Here is a 21,604-nt window from a genome sequence, read left to right as displayed (position 1 = left end):
GGTATTAAGGTGAATTGGTTTATTAACGGCTGAGAAGACAATGTACTTGGTTTTCTTAACATTCAATGAGAGCCTATTTGCGTCTAACCAGCAGGACAAATTTTTAAGCCGTATATTGACAGTAGGAATGAGAGAGGAAAGGTTATTAGACGTGAAAAAGACATTCGTATCATCGGCGTAAAGGACAATGTCTGAGGTCAGTGGGATATTGACAATATCGTTTATATATAGTAAAAATATTGTTGGTCCTAATATGGTTGGTGTCATCTTAACAACTTCATTTAAAGGTAGTGTGCGAAGACATACGCCGGCTGTGCTATCAAATTGTTTAAAAAATATTCTGCCATGTTGTTTTTATTGCGAAAGCATTATAAATGGCCCGTTGCGAGAAAAAGCCGGCGTCGGCGTCGGCGTTGGCATCCGGACGTTCAGAGCGCTAGGCATTCTATAGCACGAGCTTAACTCGGCAGTGGCGAGAGGTGCATGGCCGCCCACGTCGGCACACAGCAGAAGAAGGGTGCCGAATAGCGTCGCCAAACGAGCGGACTGAGATGCAGTGAAATTCGCCATTGTCGCCGATTCTTCCATCAGGTGGAGGCAGGAACGAGTAGCGGCGATCGCGTATATAGCAGACAGATCGAAACCTATCGGATGGCAGTGAATGGCGAAGCAAAGCGACTCAGGCGGCAAGGGGACAAATCTCTTCGGCAACCAAAGGGGGAAGCAAGGGTGTTCAACTAGACATTCACGCTTTCGACCCTGCATGAACCAGAAATGCTTTCAGAGCGTAGTCAATAAACGCATTCAGTACTTAGAATAGGGGGTCAAACCCGCCGCGGTGGCTGAGTGGCTAAGGCGTTGTCCTGCTGAGCTCAAGGACGCGGGTTCGACTCCCAGCCATGGCGGTCGCTTTTCAGATGGAGGCGAAAAGCGGAAACGCCCGTGTGTTCTAGATTTCGGCGCACGTTAAAGATCCCTAGGTGGTCAAAAATAATCCGGAGCCCTCCACTACGGCATGCCTCATCGCCTGCGTTGTGGCTGTGCGTTAAACCTCATAATCAATCAGAATGGGGGGTCACAAACTACCTCTGCCATAAATGGCTGCTACATGCCCATAAGAAAACTTCAAAACTAAATCCGCTGCGGTGGCTCAGTTGCGTTGTGCTGCTGAGCACGAGGTCGCGGGTCCGATTCGCGGCCGCGACGGCCGCTTTTCTGATGGAGGCGAAAAGCAAAAACGCCCGTGTGTATGAGATTTCGGCGCACGTTAAAGATCCCCAGGTGGTCAAAATTAAACCGGAGCCCTCCACTACAGTGCGCCTCATCGCCTGCGTTGCGTCGGCTCGTTAAACCCGACAATCAATCAATCAATCAATCAATCAATCAATCAATCAATCAATCAATCAATCAATCAATCAATCAATCAATCAATCAATCAATCAATCAATCAATCAATCAATCAACTTTGAAACAAAGTCTTGTTCAAAAGATTTGTCTTTCTTTCCCGGTCTTGGCATTCTTCGAGCGCTAGAATAACGTCATTAAGAGCGGTGTAGCAGCTATTGGCCGGATTCCTTTAAGTTTCAGCAATAAGCGCATTCAGGAGCCATTTGAAAACAAATCGTCACAAAAGGAAAGCAGAAATTAGAAGAGGTACCTTCTGCGGCGAGCAGATCACGTAGTGCTGCTTCGTACTTGTGATAACTATAGCTTTCACTATGCTTCCAAACGCGAAGGAAAAAGTGAAAGCGTTTATCGGAAAGGTTGCAGAGACCCTTTAAGTGTTCTTGTAGGCTAAGCGCGAGGCAGACACAGGACGAGACAAGAGATGAGACGAGGACGAGCGCAAATCTCATCTCTTGTCTCGTCCTGTGTCTGCCTCGCGCTTAGGCTACAAAAATGCATCACCAACAAGCCCAAATTTACACTCCCTTTAAGTGTCATCGTATTTTGGGAGTTAATATTGGAATCAGTCAAGCAAATTACTTTCCTGCAGTAATGCATGCATCAATAAGTTACCAACTCAAAAAGTCTCCCACCCCATTACTCATGTTGACATGAAAAAATCTGATTACTTCGTTTTTGTCACGGTTACGACACGGAGCCACCAATATGGGATAGGCACCACGTCTTATTGACGTTTCTGCTGCATAATAGAAATGTCCTAGTCAGTGTCAAGCCGGCGGACACAGAACATGCACATCGTTTTGTCCGCAACACAGGTGATGCAGGTTCTTTATGCTCGGCAAAAAAAGGACGCCTGTTACCGCTGCCATTAATCTTGGCATAATGTCCGCAATGTTTGCGCAAGCCGTTTCCGAGCATGTCGGAGCCGTTCGCGAACATGGCCACGTCTTTTGCATGCCACATTACCTAATCGTCCGGTTTTGTCCACGAAGCCGACTGGCGTGGTTTGAACCACCCCGTACTACGGGCGCGCACTCAGGGTGATCATTGCTCCACGCTTTGTAATGGGCCCACGTGCCGCGCTGGAACGGCTTGCGCGTTTTCATTTCCTGTCGGCTATTGCCCGGTGCCGCTTTCTCGCCTCTTTTCTTATTTTCTCTTTGTGCCTCGCGTGCCTGTGTGGTCCTCCTGGTTGCGCGCACGCATGCGCGCGGTTTTATGGTCCGGACAGGTGCTTCGGATGCATAAAAGCAAAACCGCAGCAAACGTAGCGTGTCGGGTTTCCATTGAGCGGCCGCCACCGGTGGCTGGGTATAACCGGACGTTATCTTATCGCCATCGGCATCGGGAGAAGCGAGCGGCCACTGAAGACACGTCACGGTGCAGGGCGCAGCCATTGTGCACGTAGCGGCGCATCACGCGCTGGGACAGATGGCGCACTCTTCCGCCGCCGCCGCCATCCCCGCCAATACGCGCCCCAAAGTTGGCGCCAAACTCGCGTCCAGCGTGGCTTACGCCAAGTGGGTCAGCCGCGCGAACCACGCGTCATGCGGGCTCGTACGTCGTTAAACGTTCGGCACTGTAAATCAGCGACTTCGCTTTGTGCGTCATTTTTTTCGAACGTTTGAGTACGAAGATTTGTGCCCTGGCTTGTTTTCACCTTATTTCGTGCTGAGCATGAACCCGCAGCGAAGACGGCAATTATTTAACTTGTTACGCAAGCACATATATCTCTCGCAGCGCACTTGTCTTGCCGCCGCGCCCTACGAACGCCGAGTTGCGCGCGGAAGTACACAGAAGCTACGGGTGGATTAATCACCCCCAGTCTGCATCCCGATTCATCACTAGGTTGTACGCGCCGGCCGTAGCGTGTGCTGTTCGTGTTGATACGATTTGTGTGACACCTTTCGCAGCAATGATTGCTTCAGCGAGTCTGCCCAAGAGTGACGCCTATTGTGCCGGGAGGACCCGGAAGTCGGCTTTCTTCAACTTTCCTCATGGAGCTGTCACTTTGGTGAAAACGGGAAAGATTAGTTTATTGAGCGTTCACCACTGAAGCTTTTGCGGAAGCATTTTGCAAGCCGGGGACGGAGGGGGGGCGTGTTGGAGACTGCTTAGGTACCGCAACCACACCCGCCTGCCCCATAAATGCGAGGAGGGAGCGGTGCTCGGGGCTTATATCCACCCTTGCAAGTGTGGGAGTCGCCCTGAATGGAGTCCTGCTGCACTATATTTTTAAAAGGTCGTATCTTATGCGGAAAAACAAAAATAAATATCTTTAGCACTGCAAATCTCATAATGAGCCTGTTGTTCCTAGTGGGATGCAAGCCTCCCGCAGTGGCTTTCAAACACTCCGCAATGGCGTCAATCGAGTTCACTACATCCTTGAAATTTCTCTCGACCCCTATTTACAGCCTCCCCGCTCCTTTGTATCCCATGCCTCGTTGTCTCCACAGAACGGTGGTCTACCCGTTTTTAAGCGAAGCTTATATGCCTATAGGGTTCCACGTATTTTTCTTGTCCGTCAACAAACATTCCCGAGGCTCCTAGCGTCGTTGAAGTGCAGGTGTTTCATGACGGGAGACGTTGGAAAACAAACATTCCGGTGCGCGTGCTATGGGCACGTGTTCACCACCAAACTTGCACGCCGTTAAAAAACATTGTTTGGATTTCAATCTTATACGTTTCGTCACTTGGATATAAATATTGAGCAGATTAGTTCATAATCATCGTCGTCGTCGTCGCCGTCATCGTCATCATCAGCCTACTCAGCTCCACTGCAGGACGAAGACCTCTCCCACTGACCTCCAACCGCTCCTGCCCTCCGTTGCTCGAGCCCACAGTTTACCCTCGAAGTTCCGTTTTTCACCCTTCCATCAAATTATTGGCCTTCCCCTTATTCTATACCCACCTCTTGGTACCCACTCTGTTACCCTAATTGTCCACCGGTTGCCGGTGCGTCTCACTACATGGACAGCCCAAGTCCATTTCTTTTTCTTTATTTGAACCACAATCTTCTACTCTAGTTCGTTCCCTGATCCAGGTAGCTCATTTCTTGGCCCTGAGTGTTATTCCTAACATTATTCGTTCCATGGCCTGTTGAGCCGACCTAAGTTTGCTTTCTAGTTGTTAAGTTAGGCACCAAGTTTAAGCTCCGTATGTCATCCCCGGCAGTATGCACTTGTTGTAGCTTTTTCTTTTGAGTGACAGAGGTAGCTTGCTTTTGATTATTTGGGAGTGCTTTCCGAGTGCTCCCCAACACATACCTATTCTGCGCCGGATTACTCTCTCGTGTTTCCGATCAGCACTAACCATCTGCCCGAGGTACTTACCGTATTTGTGCGATTCTAAGCACCCCCCGATTCTAAGCACACTCCCCTACGCCTGGGGAAAAAAAAATTGGAAGAAAAGTTTGCTTGCGATTCTAAGCACCCCCTTTTCTGAGCAACCATCCCAAGTTGTATTTCAAAGACGCGGGAAAGCTAGCTCAAGTTGACGTTGTGGCCAAGTCATTTATGAAGTTTTCAATTAAAAACCCCTTCAACGGAACAGGAGACGACCGGCTGTATACTGACAGCGGCGGACCAAGCTGCACAGCAGACCCCAATGGTAGTGAGGGAGACTGAGTACCGTACGTATGCGGTTTGTTTACTTTCTGTACCTATTTTTCTTTTGAATGTTTGCCAAATAAAACATTGTTCGTTGCGGAAGTCTCGTCGAGATACGGCCACGAAAAAAAGTGACGAGGGGCGGGTACATTAGGTTTATCGAATCGAATCAGTTTCGACAGCTCGGTTTATCGAATTATCGGTTTATCGACATTAGGTTTATCGAATCAGTTTCGACAGCTCGGCCAATTCAATCCGATCCGCCGTACGTGACACTTTCATATTGTTTGGCAATTAGTTCCTTCGCTTTCTTAGGTATTTTTTCCATTTTCTTGCCTAAATGTTGCTTCGTCCACAGCTGCTGCTGATTCACTGAGTGCCGATGTTAGGTTGTCATTTAGTCTGCCTGCACTGACCTCGTTCTGCTCATTTAAAAGGGCGAATTTCTTTTGAAGAGTTATTTTTATCTCCTTCGATCTGGCTCTGACTGACTCCGTGCGGAGTTTCTGAGTTTTCACGAGTTTCCTTCTTTCCCTTTTGAGATTCAGCCTTAGCTTGCACCTAAACATCCCGTGGTGGCTGCTCCGAATTTTACTTAGCACCTCTACGGAGGGGTGCATGATTGTTAGAGGCTCAGGCTGATGGCGTCTCATGTCGTAGTCGTAACCGTCGTCTCGTGTAGTCACGGTACTAAAACACCGGGACATTGGTTTACGCCTCGCACTAGAACGTAACCCGTACTAAAAATAAAAAGCACCGGAACACTCGTTTACGCATCGCGCTAGTACGCTTCGTAATACGTACAAAAAAACACCAGGACACTTGTTTACGCTTCGCGCTAGAACGCTTCGTGCTTCAAAGACACGATACTTTTACAGCAAAGCTGTATACCTCTACTCCCCAATGGTTTAATCTCCGTTCGCATAAACGCCATGGCACCAAGAATACACTTATACACTGCATGCTTCGCCCCTTCCCAGGTTTCACGTTAGTGGAGACGACCCGGGATTTTTTGACCGGCATTTTACCCGCAGCAGTCTGCTGGTTATGTCTTTGTTCTTGTACTCGCGTGTTCTCAGCTGTCTTTGCTGCACCAGTGCAGCAGTATGTTGCCTATTAAAAAGCCTGCCACGATTCCTACCTATGCCTACCAGCCACATGCACAAAGTTCATGGTAAATTGTTTCCTCATCATCCGTTACCTACCAGTTGATCACAGGCACCGTTCTGACGGTTTGTTACCTTGCTCCCCACGCAAATATCCCTATCCGCCTTTTGGGTAAGTAGTGGTAAGTTTCCACACCCATTACTTGTTTTTGCAACAGAGCTGCATTAGTCTAGATTTTCATGCACTTCCGACGTCCTCACATCAAAACTCTGACGGCCCACGTGTCTCTTAAGCGAGAAACGTTCCTTTGCACGTGCTTTAACCCGGCAGCCGCGAATGGGAACGAGCAGCGGCTAAACGTGATTGATTCTATTCCGAAGTGTAAGAGGAAAATGGATCACGAAGAAAATCGTGTCAAGCGGCGAGGGGACGAAGCCCTTCGTGAACGCGAACAGGATGCAAATCGTCCCAGACGTTCACTTGGCCATTGCTGCTTTCCTCGCACTCTCCTCGTACCGTGAATTAGCTGCGATGGCAGTATGCCCCTGTAGTGGTAGTCGATGATTTCAACGTAGGTGTGTTGGGACCGAAAAAGGAGTGGTTTTGTGTTGGAGGTATTGGGTTTGCGATGCCACCGGCGCGGCCAAACCGACCACCCAGCGGCGCACGTACATCAATTTGACGTTATCAAAGAATGTGTGTGCTATTGCGGGTATGCCGGTCAGTGTATATCTTAGCGTCAGGAAAGCCATTGTGAAAATCGTTACTATGTGACAATATGACGGCACAGCTCCGCTGGCCATCCATATTCGCAGGGTGGAATTGCCTTCAAATTTTCTGTTGTCTTATTGAAGCTGTATATGGCGAGGGTTCCGGTTTTTTTTTTTTTTTTGTACAGACATTACGGAACACTACCGACTACGCAGGAGGAGGTATCCATCCCTACACGCAAAAATGAGCTGAAAGGACGCAGTTCTGTACAGGAATCTAGAAACGAACACTTTCCCGCATGGGACCTTCTTACATGCCACATGATGAGAAGCAATAAGGCCCGTGTCTAGAAACATCGGCACACGTTAAAGATCCCCAGGTGGTCAAAATTAATCCGAAGCCCTCCACTACAGCGCGCCTCATAGCTTAGGTGTAGCTTTGGCTTGATAAACCCACAGTAAATCCTTACGTGCCATGTATCCTGCTACCTACGACTTGTAATGCAAGTACTGTTTTTCTCCGAACACTTCATAAGCCATAGCGTGGGAGTGTTCAAGCACCGACGTACCACCCGTTGCCCAACCAAAGGAGCAGCCCTGGGAGGCCCAGATTACCAGCCGTGACCCTGAGTACCAGCTCTAGCTTGTGGAAAGGGCGAGGTGGAGGCGGAGGCCGAGGCGGGTGAGGCGAGGCAAGGGCCGATAGCATCCCAGACTAGGGACGTCACCCACTTGGACAGAATTGGAAGTCGTCTGCTCCGATAATAAAGTTTATTGCTACTATTAAAAAAACCCACTCGCCCTCTCTTTAAGGAAGCAGGCGCCATTATACTGGGTTCTTCATGACAGTAGAGCACTTCGGTGGTCTGTATAATGTTCAGAACGGCGTATGATTGAGGCGGGCAACGCGCGTGTATATATCACACACTGGGATGCTTCCTCCCGACGTCAGAAAACGCTCCTCTCCTGGTTATGACGAAATCCCCTACGACGCAATCTCTCATCTATCTCAGCACCCCCGTCTACGTCTTCTAGAATATCACAATAGAGCATGGCTACATGGCATCGTCCCCTCTGGTTGGAAACTGGCGAAAATCACTGCTGTCTTAAAACCTGGAAAACCACCGACAAGCTACAACTCCTTTCGACCGATAGCCTTGCTCAGCTGTGTTGGAAAATTAATGGAAAAAATGATTTTTAAGAGGGTCACTTGGTACATGGAAACCAAAAAACTTTATCCACCTCAAATGAATGAATTTCGGCAAAACAGATCGGCTATTGACAACATCATTGCCCTTGTATCGTTTGTTGAAGAAGAACTACATTCTGGACATGTACCCGTTGCAGTGTTTCTAGACGTTAAATCAGCATTCGACTCCGTTTATCACGATGCCATACTATCATCCCTTATTGCACTTGGACTAGGCGGTAGATTATACGTATGGATTTTAAATTACCTTGAAGGACGAAAACTCTCTATGTGCACGGCAGAAGGCCCAACATGATATCATGAAATAAAAAGAGGAGTACCTCAAAGAGCTGTATTAAGCCCTTTACTTTTTAATTTCACGCTCATCCACCTGAAGCGTGTTCTCCCCCGTGGCGTCAAGATCACTCTCTATGCGGACGACTTCTGTATTTGGAGTGCATCAAAATCCCGGAGGGTAACGCAAAACAAACTTCAGAAGGCGCTTGCAAAGATATCTGCATACCTAGTGCCTAAAGGACTCCATCTTTCCTCAGAAAAAAGCGTCGCCATGGCATTCACTCGCAAATGCATGGATAGATATCCCTTAATCCTGGGTGGTCGGCCTCTGCATTACAGATGGACCCAAAGATATCTTGGTGTTCTCTTAGTAACCTCTCCTGGGCCCCTGAAGTGCAGAGGCTACGGAAGCGAATATCAACAGCATCGCAAATTATTGGGTGTCTTGCTGGCAGCCAATGGGGTAGCGATTGCCGCTCCATGGTTTTGCTGTTCAAGGCGTATGTGGATGGCCTGTTGCGCATAGCCTTCCTGTCCTGCAGCAACTGACACCTACAAGGAAAAGACAGCTGGAGGCGGCGAGGAATAACTGCCTCAGAAAATGCCTCGGACTTCCAAAAGGCTCGTCATGTTCTCGGACGACTGCTGAAGCAGGTTGCCTACCCTCGGACGTGCTACGGCTACAAGAAACGCTCCGCGTTCATTTGAGGCATACGCTACATACACGAACCATTTTCCTGTCCCGTATTGCGGTTCAAAATCCGAATTCTAGCTTTGGACAAACAATAAAAAGTATTAATGCCCCAATTCCAACTCAAGCACCGCCCACCATGCCACGGAACTTCCCGCCCTGGAATCTGACGCCTCTCCGGATAAAATCATCGCTGTGTCTAAAGGTACGTCGGACGTACCCGCAAAATTTCTTAAAGATACGTCGGACGTACCCGCAATATTTCTTAAAGATACGTCGGACGTACCCGCAAAATTTCTTAAAGATACGTCGGACGTACCCGCAAGATTTCTTAAAGATACGTCGGACGTACAGGGCCCAGAGTGGCTCGAAAGCGGCGTTGCTCGAAACTATCGTGGTTATCTCGAACCATCGACGGCAAAACCATCACGCGTTTGATGTATATAAGCCAAAAATCTAACGATGCCTAACCTGACGCAGAATGTATTTTTTTCCTCGTGTTCTCTAGTTGGACCTTGAAGGGGCGGTTAGAGCCTTCGCTGAGGTCAGAGATCGAATGCGGACCACTACGGGTTCTCGCAAGAGGGAAACAAAATCATGCGAGTATCTTTCTTTTTTTTTTCCCTCATATGTTTCTGTTTAAAGCCCTAACCACATTGGACGCGAAATCACGCGTCGCGCGAGCGTCGGCTTCGTTCGACGTCAACGCGCGGGCCCGCAGGAGACCGGCGAGGTCGCGCGCCAGTCGCTGCGTCGGCGGGCGTTGCTGGACACGTATGCCACCCTGTTGAAGTCGTTTATGAGCAGTTATTATCGCTTCTTGAACTGCAATTGTCAAGACTTTAGCTTTAGCAAAAAAAAAAAAAAATCCCTTGGCGTCTTTATTTATTGCTAAGTATGTTGGCGGGCAAATATTGAAGTGCTGCGAAATGTATCTCGAGCCATCACGGTCAAATCAGAACAAAATAAGATAGAATGATAAACGAAGACGCACCTCGCACAACTGCTTTAGTTGCTACTTGATTTAACCTTCATGTTGCGTACCGACTGCACGTTCATGAATTCAAGTTGTAAGCAAAACAAATTTCAGCGCTGCCTTGATAGTGAGGTTACCGTCGAACGTCATTTGTAGGTTGAAAGGCAGTATACTCTGGCACCCTGTCTGTACCATGTAAAAAAAAACTGATCAAACCCTCGCCGCAAAAAAAAAAAAAAAGTTTTTGCTAGGATTCGAACCATGGACTTTCAAAACAGAAGCCCGGGTCTCAACCGCTCGACCACGGGAGCAGATGAGGAGGTGTGAAGAATTCGGTGTACCAACTGAGGCTGCCCACGAATAGTGTCGGGTGTGCTTTCTTTTGGTCGTGTTTGAGAGATTTGAGCAGCGGTAACGCTTGCTTCTTGCGCACCGCTCTTGGAGCCGAGGACAATAATGCTAGTGCTACAAGCGATTTAACCACGGCTCCCTTATTTGAGTCAAAAAAAGCTATCACACATCCCCGGTCTCCCCTGCGCAAGCCACGGGAGCTACGAATGGAATGGAATACGCCAGAATTCTGGCGTTGATAACGCTTGCTCGTCACGCACCGATCTTGCTGACAATTAAGCCACATTATGCTAATACTGGATGCGATGTAACCAGAGCTCCCTCATTTAACTCACACAAAGCTATCGCAGATCCCCGATCTCCCTGATGAAAGCCGAACAATTCCACAAATGGATGAGCGCTTGCGAACAGAAATAGTTTGCAATTTGTCTCAAGGCAACCGATTACCGTAAGTTAAAAAGAAATTGATTGTTTTCTGCTGAAAGGAACGACCCCAAATCACGCGAAGACGGACGCTGCCGCTCGCTTTCCGATGCTCTCTCGCGCTGCGTCGACGCCGCTATCCGGCGAGCGTAGACATCGGCGTCGCTCGAGTTTCAGCTCGCGTCGCCATGCATTTCTGGCGACGCGACGTCGACGCGAGAAAACGCTGAACGTATGCTGCATGTTTGGGCCGAGTGAAACCGAATACACCGACGTACTTAAAAAAGTTTTTCCGGATACGTCCGAGGTATCTTTAAAAAATCTTGCGGGTACGTCCGACGTATCTTTAAGAAATCTTGCGGGTACGTCCGACGTATCTTTAAGAAATGCTGCGGGTACGTCCGACGTACCTTTAGACACAGCGTAAAATCATTCATAACCTGAATTGATTAAAAAAAAACATATACCTCAAATTGGCCTGCTGCAGATGACGCTTGCACACATTAACAGATTTTACTCGGCAACTACTCACATTTATACCGATGGATCGGCAACACCTGAGTGCAGCTCCTCGGGAATTTTCATTCCATCAAGTGAAAGAGCATTGTCATATCGGCTTGAGCGGCCGACTTCGCCTGCGTCGGCGGAGCTCTACGGGATTAAAGAAGCACTTCGATATATTCTACGCCAGCCGCCGACATGTTGGACCGTTTTCTCTTATTCGAGGGCAGCACTTCAAAGTTTACAACGCGCTAGCTGTTTCAGCTTTCACGAACATGTCCAGCGCGACGTAAAGTATTTGCACCATCTGGCATACGTCGCTGGACATCGCATGGGAAATGAGAAAGCGGACGAACCCGCCGCGGTGGCTCAGTGGCTAAGGCGTTCTGCTGCTGAGCACAAGGTCGCGGGTTCGATTCCCGGCCACGGCGGCCTCTTTTCTGATGGAGGCGAAAAGCAAAAACGCCCGTGTGTACGAGATTTCGGCGCACGTTAAAGATCCCCAGGTGGTTAAAATTAATACGGAACCCTCCACTACGGCGCGCCTCATCGCCTGAGTTGCGTCGGCGCGTTAAGCCGTAATATCAATCAAGAGAAAGCGGACGAGGCTGCCCGCAGGGGCCTACAAATGAGAAAACGAAAGAAGATTTTCTTCACGAAGCATGATGCCGCCACAATGACGAAGGCACTAGCTCTGTCGGAAAGGAACCGTTTATGGTCCTTGCAGCAGCATCATTACGGATTTTTATATTCCATAGACCCATATGTCAGAATGCGGCTGCCAGAGCGTCTACCCCGCCACTTGGAGACGTTGCTGCATAGACTTCGTCTTAATGCAGCACTAACAAATTCCTATCTACATCGGATCGGCCAGACATCAAGCCCATATTGCGACAATTGTGGTTCACTTGAAACTGTTGAACACATATTACTGGAATGCTCTGCCTATGTCGACTCAAGGTGCCATTTACAACATAAAATTCATTTCCTCCACCCTGGACCATTGACATTAAGATTGGTACTTGGACCATGGTCCTCTCCCTACGCTCAGCGCAAAATCTTGTCCGCGCTATTACAATTCCTCCAGGACATTGGTGTGTCCACGAAATTGTAGTCGTTCCTTCATCTCAAGAGCCTTTGAACTCAATACCCTGAAGAAGGATCATATTTTTTTTTTCACTACTACTACTCTCCTTTTCTTCACTACACCTACTACCTTTTTCCCTCTCCTCCTTTCCCCGCAGAGTAGCATGCCGGCGAACTGATGTCGGCAAACCTCTCTGCATTTTCCTCTTTAATAAAGAGTTTCTCTCTCTCTCTCTCTCTCTCTCTCTCTCTCTCTCTCTCTCTCTCTCTCTCTCTCTCTCTCTCTCTCTCTCTCTCTCTCTCTCTCTCTCTCTCTCTCTCTCTCTCTCTCTCTCTCTCTCTCTCTCTCTCTCTCTCTCTCTCTCTCTCTCTCTCTCTCTCTCTCTCTCTCTCTCTCTCTCTCTCTCTCTCTCTCTCGGGAGGAGCCGGAGTATGGCTCGAGCGCACCACACGCCCCGAACGCGACGAGAAAGCGTTTCTTTTATTGACGCTACTTAACTAAAATGATGAAGTGGTCCTAGTTCGGGGCGGAAATGAGTTGCGCGCATTGAGCCAGAGTCAACTTTATCGAGAATTCTCAACAGAAAACGTGTGTAACTCTTACTTTACCAAAACGAGGGCAAAAAACAATTCTGCAAATGTCGCGAAGACGACTAGATATCATTAGGGCGAATCGAATTTACTTTTCGTAGTAACATCATTCACAGTCAAGTTTTAAAGGCTGTGGAATTATCGTCTGCTGTCAGTACATGGGCTTCTACGGAAGGGAAAAAGACAGTCCCATGTTTGTCTGTTAGGATAAAACTGCAGACCTTCTTATAAATCGTGTTTGAACTTCCCGCGGGAATGCGGTTCGAATGAGCCACGTAACTAGGGGGACAACGAATGACCGTTGTACGTGCAGCACACAGTGCGTGCTGGGCTTGGGTGCTTTTTGTTAACTTGGAGGGTAAAAAGGCGCTTGGTTTCAGGGATGCATCCATGAAAGCAAGCGTGAAGGGAGACACAAAACTGAAGCATATCCCTAGTTTTGTGTCTCCTTTCTCGGGCGTCGCTAGACGTCGAGCAGCGGTTTTACCGCAGCCCTTCCAAGCTTTATTGCGTAATCAAAAAGCCATAGTCAGTGCTATTAAGAAATGCGGAGAAAAAGAAATACGTCTACATTCTGTAACCATGTGTGTCGCTGGTCATCCCCCTACACATAGCGGAATGGTTCCTAATCTTTTTTGTATTTTCTTCTTCCACGCTTCTTACAAGTGTGCATTTATGAATTAAATAAATCTCCTCCAAGGCAGGGATTTGCTCGGCCTTCATTTTGTCGTCGTCGTATTCGTGGTTTGCACTTTACTTCAAATGCACCACGAAGTCGACCGAACATTCACATTGCTACCTCTGAAATTTCCATTACTACCAAGCCAGTTTCATTCAGCGGCCTGGTGCTGGCATTGTATGACTGTATTTCGAATCTCTCCGCTATGTTATGCATGAAAATTGTTTTTTTTTTTACGGAAAGCCGGGGAATGGACGAAAATCAGGCATCCTACGATTGTTTTATTATTATTATTATTATTTTATAACCAATAGGCCCGTTCGTGCACCGTTGGTACATTGAGAATACAGCGAAGTTACGAACACCTCCACATCAACCAAATTTTTGGTACAAGAAACCTACCCACTGCTTGCAATCGCCATTTCTCTGTCTCTGCGTAGATCATGTAACAACTGTTCAGCTATCATGCCTCAACGTTTTTGTAAGCAATGCATTTTATAAAATATATTTATTTTTGCCTTCTGTTTCCTGTGCAGCTGTATTTTTTGTTTGCTGCTTGATTATCTCGTGAATCAAATCTAGTAAGTTTTATTTATTTATTAATTTTAAGACCAATATGTAAGTGCAAAATTGCAGATTGACTTGAAAAAGACATGACTGGGGTTTTTAAGTGGGGTTGCGCATTGCTGGCTTGTTTCATTTTCCTGTTATAATTTCTTGGTTTTGTAAGAATGAAAGCGCGAATCCCGACAATGTGCAGAAATTCAGAAAATTGTCTACTAATGGCCAACATTCTAAAGATATTTATCTTTATTGTGAATTTTTATAGCCAGATTTGGCTTTGAGTAGCCAAATTCGTCGGGTTATTTATTCCTTCTCCTTTGTTTCTTTTGGTCGATGATGTACATCTACAGTGTTACAGCAATTAGCTCTCTTAACTCCGCCAAACATGAATTTTTGTGCAAATGCACCGCTTTTACAGGGTCGATGCGTTTTCCTGGTTTTTTATTCGTGTTTCCTTCGTTCTCATCCGGGCTTTATCATTTTCATCTTCGTTTGGGGGGAGATGTATAGAGTTGATAAATTTGATTTACTAACTTCGTTTTTATGATTTTTTTTTAATTTTCATCTTTTTTTTAATGCCGTCAGTTATCTACATTTACACTATAACGACTACGGGTCTTCGCTCAGTTCATTACGCATTTTTGTACAAATGCTGGGTGGTATAAATGGTTGGGGCTAGGGCGGTACTCGGCAAAGAATGCCAGAGCGTTACATTTCATTTTAAGCCATGCGTTTTTCAGCGTCTAATTGTAGATCTGTCGTAATTATATCATACACACCGCTGTGGCCCCGTGTACTGTACCCAAGGAGGGGGTTTCGATTCCCAGCCTCGGCGGCCGCTTTTCTGACGGAGGCGAAAAGCGAAAACGCCCGTGTGTTTGAGATTTCAGCACACGTTACAGATCCCTAGGTGGTCAAAATTAATCCGGAGCCCTCCACTATGGCGCCCCTCATCCCCTGTGCAGAGTAGGCGCGCTAAACATCATAATCAATGAATAAATTATGTTACCTTCTGTTGGAACAATGACTTCGTCAAGAGAAGTAGTATATATGTCTGTCGTGTAATCTTCGCGTGGTAACTGTTGTGCTAGGTGTCGCCCGGAGATGACTTCATCCGCAGCGAGCGCCTGCCTTTTTGCTTGCAAGACAGCATTTTTGTCTTCCCTTGCATCTTCCTCTTATCACCGCGGGTGACCACGCTGCACACGTATCTGCCTCTGAGGTATACGCTTCAGAGTGCCTCGCAGTGGGGACAGCACAGGCTTTCAGAAACGTGTCCATTGCTGCAACTGCCCTTTCATTACTGTCGACATTATCCTTTTTCCGAATCGCGTCGTTTTCTTCTCGGTGTTTCTATGGCTGAGGGGCTTGGCCAATCGCCCGTTTTAGCAGAACATATACGCTATTAGAGCAGACGTGCTTTGCCGCTTTTGTAATTAGAATGCTCAAATTACTCGTGTAGCACACTTATGACCCTTTCCGCTTCGTAAGTTTTATTTTCTGTTACCACGACTCAAAGGCTCGGCCGAATCGCCCTGGTCAACCCCACATAGACGCTCGTAGCGTGAACACGCTTCGACAATGCGCGTGCCTGGACCGAGGCCTTTCCCGGTGTCTTTCCCGAAAGACACCGGTAAATGCGTCGGTCCAGGAGTCCTTCAAGAGAAGTACCTCCAGGAGCTCAGCTAGCCGGCAGCAGGCGTGTGGGGCCAAACGCTCCATTCCGGAGAGGCTGGCGGATGGACGACCGATTGCGTCATCTGCCATTAATCCACCGGGCTCTCCATCGCATGTTCTGCTAGCACCAACCCCCTGCCGGGCCAGGGCATATCATTCTTGCCCCGCAACCGGCCAACCTCCCCCCCCCCCCCCCCCCTTCATTATTTGAAGCAATTTCGGGTATCCCCGATATGCCCGTAAACGCTATAGCAATCGAAGAAGCTTTCCTTTTACGGCGAAGCTCAATACGGCTAGGTTCCGAACAGACCTGCGACCGCTGGCAAAGACGCGTAGAATAAGCATTTCCGTCTCCAGAGCTAGTGTAAAATGCTCTTTAGGTCACAATCTAATGCAAGTATCTTGGACAATATCATACTGAAATTTGCGGCTAAAGCGACTGCAATTTTCCTATTTACCTGTCATAATAAGTTCTTTAGTAGGCTCAATTGAAGTAGGCTCAATATACATTACAAATGTGCACTGTTTGGACTGTGACCTTCGCTGGTCGGCCTTTGTCCCAGAGTAGAACGGCACGGAATTTTTTTTTTAATGCGAAAGCTTAACTTGACCCAGTAGGTCAGAACTTTGGCTACCGAGGAACACAGATGACACATAAAATGGCCGACAGATAGCACGCAAAATGCCGGACGGCCTAAAGGAAAAAAATTCTCGGTCCCCTTAAGTCTGCTACGAGCATTGAAGGCGTGTGCGCGTGTGCGTGTGGTGACAGTTATCCTAGATTTAGAAATTTCAGCACATGTAACTCCATTCACTGAGGTCCTTTTACAAGTCATTTTAGCGTTGGTGGGGAGTATGGGGAGAGGGGGCATTTCGGGACGCGTGCACAAATTTTACTTGAAGTTTCGCTGGACCGACACTCCCGGGAACAGTCTTTTTTTGCGGAAAGCTTTCAATAGCCCTTCATTTTTAATCTGTGAGCATCGCTCCCATACTATACTTCACGCATTTAGTGACAGCCACGTGTAGCCTGAATACGTCTGCAAAATTCCCGTTACAGCTGTGTAACCAACAGGTGAAGCCAGAATCTATCGGTGAAATTTCCATTGGCTGCGAAGGCAGGTATGCGGGCCAGCCGAACGTCCACATAGGCTGGGACGCCCGATGTGGCTCAAGAAAAGGGTGTCGAACAAAAGGTGGAACGCTTTCTTAGCAGCAGGGATGTTATAAACTCAGGCCATATATATATATATATATATATATATATATATATAAATATATATACAGTAAGGAAATGAGGGGCTCGTTGAGGAAATACAGAAAGATAGGTCAGCAGTCTACAACGCCAAAGGAGGCATAGGGGTGTGGTTAGGCTCTTTTCTTTTTCACTACGGTTAATGAAGTAAACATTTTTTTTAAATATACAGAAGAAAGAAAGAAAGAAAAACACGCGCCCAGAGTGGGGATTCGGTCCCCACTCTGGGCGCGTGTTTTTCTTTCTTTCTTTCTTCTGTATATTTAAAAAAAAAATGTTTACTTCATTAACCGTAGTGAAAAAGAAAAGAGCCTAACCACACCCCTATGCCTCCTTTGGCGTTGTAGACTGCTGACCTATCTTTCTGTATATATATATATATATATATATATATGGCCTGAGTTTATAACATCCCTGCTGCTAAGAAAGCGTTCCACCTTTTGTTCGACACCCTTTTCTTCTATATATATATATATTAGGAAAGCCCAACCTTTTTATGGTTCGGCTCATACAGTGTTTAGTATTGAAAACATCACTGTACTAGCTTTCGAATAAAATAAATCAAATTCGATTTGATTTTTTTTTAGATTTGATTTGATGTCAGAAGGAAACTCGGCAATACTTAATCCCAATATGGGAAATTTCAGCGTCCCTTTTATGGGCGAAGCTTAAGGGCTCGGGATGTCGGCAGAGCTCCGTATTTTTGCGCATGGACATGCCACATGCGCAATGGGATGCATCTTCTTAACCCAACGTGTGTCAGGGGGTGGGAGCACTACGTTGTACACTTGGGATTTACAATGCAATTTTCGTCTCGGCGTATCTCCGCAAGAAAACTAGCACCCGGACACGGGAATCCTTAGCTTGGCTACAGCGACTTCGCATGTGGGCATCCATCGGACAGAATCCTCACATGCGGAGATTTCGACACGAGGCACCGCGAAGGGGGTTCTGACCCCACGCCCCCACGCAGCGACGCGCTGGCTAAGGCGGCGGAGAAGGCGAACTTCTACGTCGGAAAGGACTTGGACTACCCTACTCGTATACTGCCCTTCACGGGGTACAGCTAGTCACGACGACAGACAGACGTGGTACATTCCAGAATGTCTTCGAGATTGGTGCTATGACGCTGACGCATTGGGCAGCGACTGCCATCCACTGTGGAGTACCCTCAATCTGGAAGGTCATTGAAAATCCCGACGCATGGTGCGCACTGTACGATGGGGCTAGTTCCGGCGCCTTGTAGTTGATCAGCCGACAAAAGTTGCCGTTGCAGAAAGGGCGGCGCGAACACGCGCCGCGCCGCAACGGCCGAAATGGAAGTACCCGAAGATGCTGCGGCCCCAGATGCCCGCCTTCTCAGTCTATGGGCCGCACGCAAGCGCGTGCTTTGTGGAGTACGTGTACACGAGCGTAAAGGCCAATTTCGTTGCGGCATGTGGATCGCTTGTTTAACTCGCCTGGCACCTTGACCTACTGCTCCGCAGCCACCGTCTGGCTGTGCGGCCCAACACGTTCAACTTGTTTTGGGTGTGCAGCCAGCATGCTGGTCCGAGGGGACAACATCTTTACAGAACACTCGCTCCTATTTACGACGCCTGCATCAGGTCGGTGCGACGACGGCCTGATTATTACCGGGCAGTACTGGAATCCGTCGTGGCCTTCGCCTTAAGGCCCGTTCACACTTGCGACGAAAGCGAGCGGAAGCGACGAGAATTTTGTCGCGCAACGAAAATTGGTCCCGACCACTGGACAAAAATGATCGTCGCGCGACAAAGCGACGGAATTCCCCTCGCTTTCGCTCGCTTTCGTCGCAAGTGTGAGCGGGCCTTTAGAGTCGGGTCTTTTGTAGCGCGTGTCCCCGCGCTTTTCACCTTTTTTAATACGATAACGAGCCAACTCCTCCAATAAACGTTCCAAAAAACTCCTCCAATAAACGTTCAGTCGTCGTCATCATCATCATCATCATCATAATCATTATTGTGTCTTGCGAAGATCTTCATTTTCTTCAAGCACCTGAGAAGCCAGTACCTCAACGACAAAGAACGTCGCGAAGTACGTGCAGAATTAAAGCTCGACATTTAAAAAAATGAAAAACTTCTTCGATAAGAATAATAATGTACAGTTGTACACAGAACGGTACTTTGACTTAACATCGTGAGTAAACGTGTGCAATCTAAGTACAACATACCTTTCTACTCATAGCACGTGAAAACCAGTTAAGCCCGTATTCTTCGAAGAATAGCGCGTAAATCGCTTACAGGCCTCGTCTGATTTCACTTCTGCAGATAGTACCGGTAGAAATAGTGTCCTTTACGTACCATTTATGAAATCACCCACACTCAGCTAAGACAACAACAACAACAGCAAAAAAAGTGGCCAATCAAATATTTGCTCCCAAAATAAATCAAATGAATAACTTTTTCGCTCTAACACTGAAACCGAAAACCAATGGCTACACTCATTGGATTGCTGCCATTATATAGTTTTGCTCTGGCGTTCATAAGGATTCTATGAGCTGCAAGACGCTGCCGCAGACACCACTATTTGTGTTTGTATTACGGTCAGCATATGGCATGCATATATCTTTCTCCAAACCTTCAACTGCAGGTTGTTTTTGGGAACAAAAAAAGTGAATCTCTATTTGCATATCCCTTGATCATAGTTGTATCCTGCACAGCAGTGGCTCAGCCAGAAATGTATTTTGCTGCGTGCTGAAATATCTACGGAAATATGAGTATGAATATGCGTTTAGGGAGGGGATCTGTTTTAGTGAGCGAGTTACCTTACACTCCAAAACAAAAGAACTACAAAGTCAGAGTATACGCAGCACCCGACGCATCTTTTACCGACCCCCCTCCCCCCACTCAATTCACCGGTTTCAATAGTCTAAACGGTAACACGACAAAAGATTTGAAAGGCACAAAATGAACTGACCAGACTTCCAAACAGCGCCAAGTACTGAACAGAGAAAACCTTCATATAGAATGAGAAGACCCAAACACGTGTACGCCACTTGCACAGTCATGGACAAATTAAATGAGAACGCAAATTAAAAGAATATGGATAGTGGAGATAAAATAATGGCTCGCTAGTGGTATGTTTGGAAAGACACATTTTTATTGTTACTACAATAAAGCCAAGCGACAATTTCACTTGCACCGCAAGAAATCGCGCTATTTCTGTGTTCTGGTTTATATCTTCGTGTTCGCGTTTCATTTGTCTATGACTGTACAATGCGAAGGCGCAAAATGCGTGCTCACAAGGTGTTCGACGACACCACGTTGTTTTGTGGAGTCTTCCCTCATCTCTGTGTACCATTATTTTTTTTCTTTGCGCGATGCGTTTGCTCAAATTGCGCCAAACGACAAAATGACATGTCCCTGTCAAGGCCCGTTTTCCGTCGGCAAAGATAATTCGTTCCGTGGTTATAACACTATTCGCCCATTCAGCTGCCGGACGCTTTTGGCTCACCCGTATGCAGCCAGAGCAGGATCGTAGTAGTAGGACGCTGGTTGCGTGATGCCTCTCCAAGGATCGGCTGCTTCCTTCATTGTGTATGCTGGATTCTGCGAGGTAAGCAAAACACGGGCATATCGTGGCCGTTTTGCACACACAAACAGCAAGCAAAAAACTACGTACGCGGAGTGCCTCAGAATACCACAGTTTAATTCATTCCCGCTGACAGGGCACTGGGCGGTTCGCAGCAGGAGTTACACTAGAAACCTTTTCCCGGGGAAAATTGGCCTTTTACTCTCACATATGTCCGCTATCTAGACCAACCGCTAATTCAGTAAGGAGAAAACGTATTTGTCACTACTGGAGTTCGAGCCCATCCACACCGCTTCCGCAGAGGCTACCATAACCACTCGGCCAAGCCTCGTTTTTTTTTTAATTTTTATTATTATCACAGTAGCAAATCCTGTGGAAGTGGAGTATCACGTCAACACTCGTTAACAAGACAACGCTCAAAACAAACAGCGTTCGAAGCAATAACTGAGGAAAGCAAACACACTTGTCCAGCAGGCAAATACAGTCACACGATGTTTCAGGTGAGCGACCCCAACTGCGCACTAAAGCACAAAATTATTCTCGAAAACACGAATTCACGCCAGAACGTGGCTCCGTCTGTCTGTCAAACAGCACGCGGCATTTCTGGGGTGAATGCAATCCCATCAGAAAGGACACATAATGCGAGTTTTCGTACGGTTCTTCAAAAGGAAGGAAACGAATAACGTGAAATTGGGTGGGTAGCTCTTTTAAAGGGACCCTGCAACCCTTTCGATAGGTGCTTTCGCTCTTCCCTTCGCGTTTGCAACTACTGTGAAAGCAATAGTTATCGCCAGCACGGAGCGGCACTGCGTGATTTGCTCTTCGCACCAGATACGCCTTCGATTTCTGTTTTGTTATTGTGGCCTTTTTTTTTTAAAGTTGCTATTGAAAGGCATTTATTCCTGCAACCAAAGGAAAACCGGCCAACAGCCGCTACATG

The 21,604-nt window shown here is 47.3% G+C and overlaps 1 protein-coding gene across 1 annotated transcript in view; it reads right to left on the bottom strand.

The window, feature by feature from the left end:
• The window catches only part of LOC144155678 (uncharacterized), a 237,218-nt gene that overhangs the window by 48,914 nt on the left and 166,700 nt on the right, over nt 1-21,604 (bottom strand). Inside the window, exon 3 of the mRNA XM_077687273.1 lies at nt 20,587-20,681. Within this exon, the coding sequence (XP_077543399.1) occupies nt 20,587-20,681 (95 nt within the window). The remainder of the gene's footprint in view (nt 1-20,586; nt 20,682-21,604) is intronic.

Source organism: Haemaphysalis longicornis, unplaced genomic scaffold (assembly GCF_048455015.1).
Source record: "Haemaphysalis longicornis isolate Haplotype H1 unplaced genomic scaffold, Haemaphysalis longicornis Haplotype H1 scaffold_1, whole genome shotgun sequence".
Lineage (NCBI taxonomy): Eukaryota > Metazoa > Arthropoda > Arachnida > Ixodida > Ixodidae > Haemaphysalis > Haemaphysalis longicornis.
This window is presented reverse-complemented; position numbering and strand designations above follow the sequence as displayed.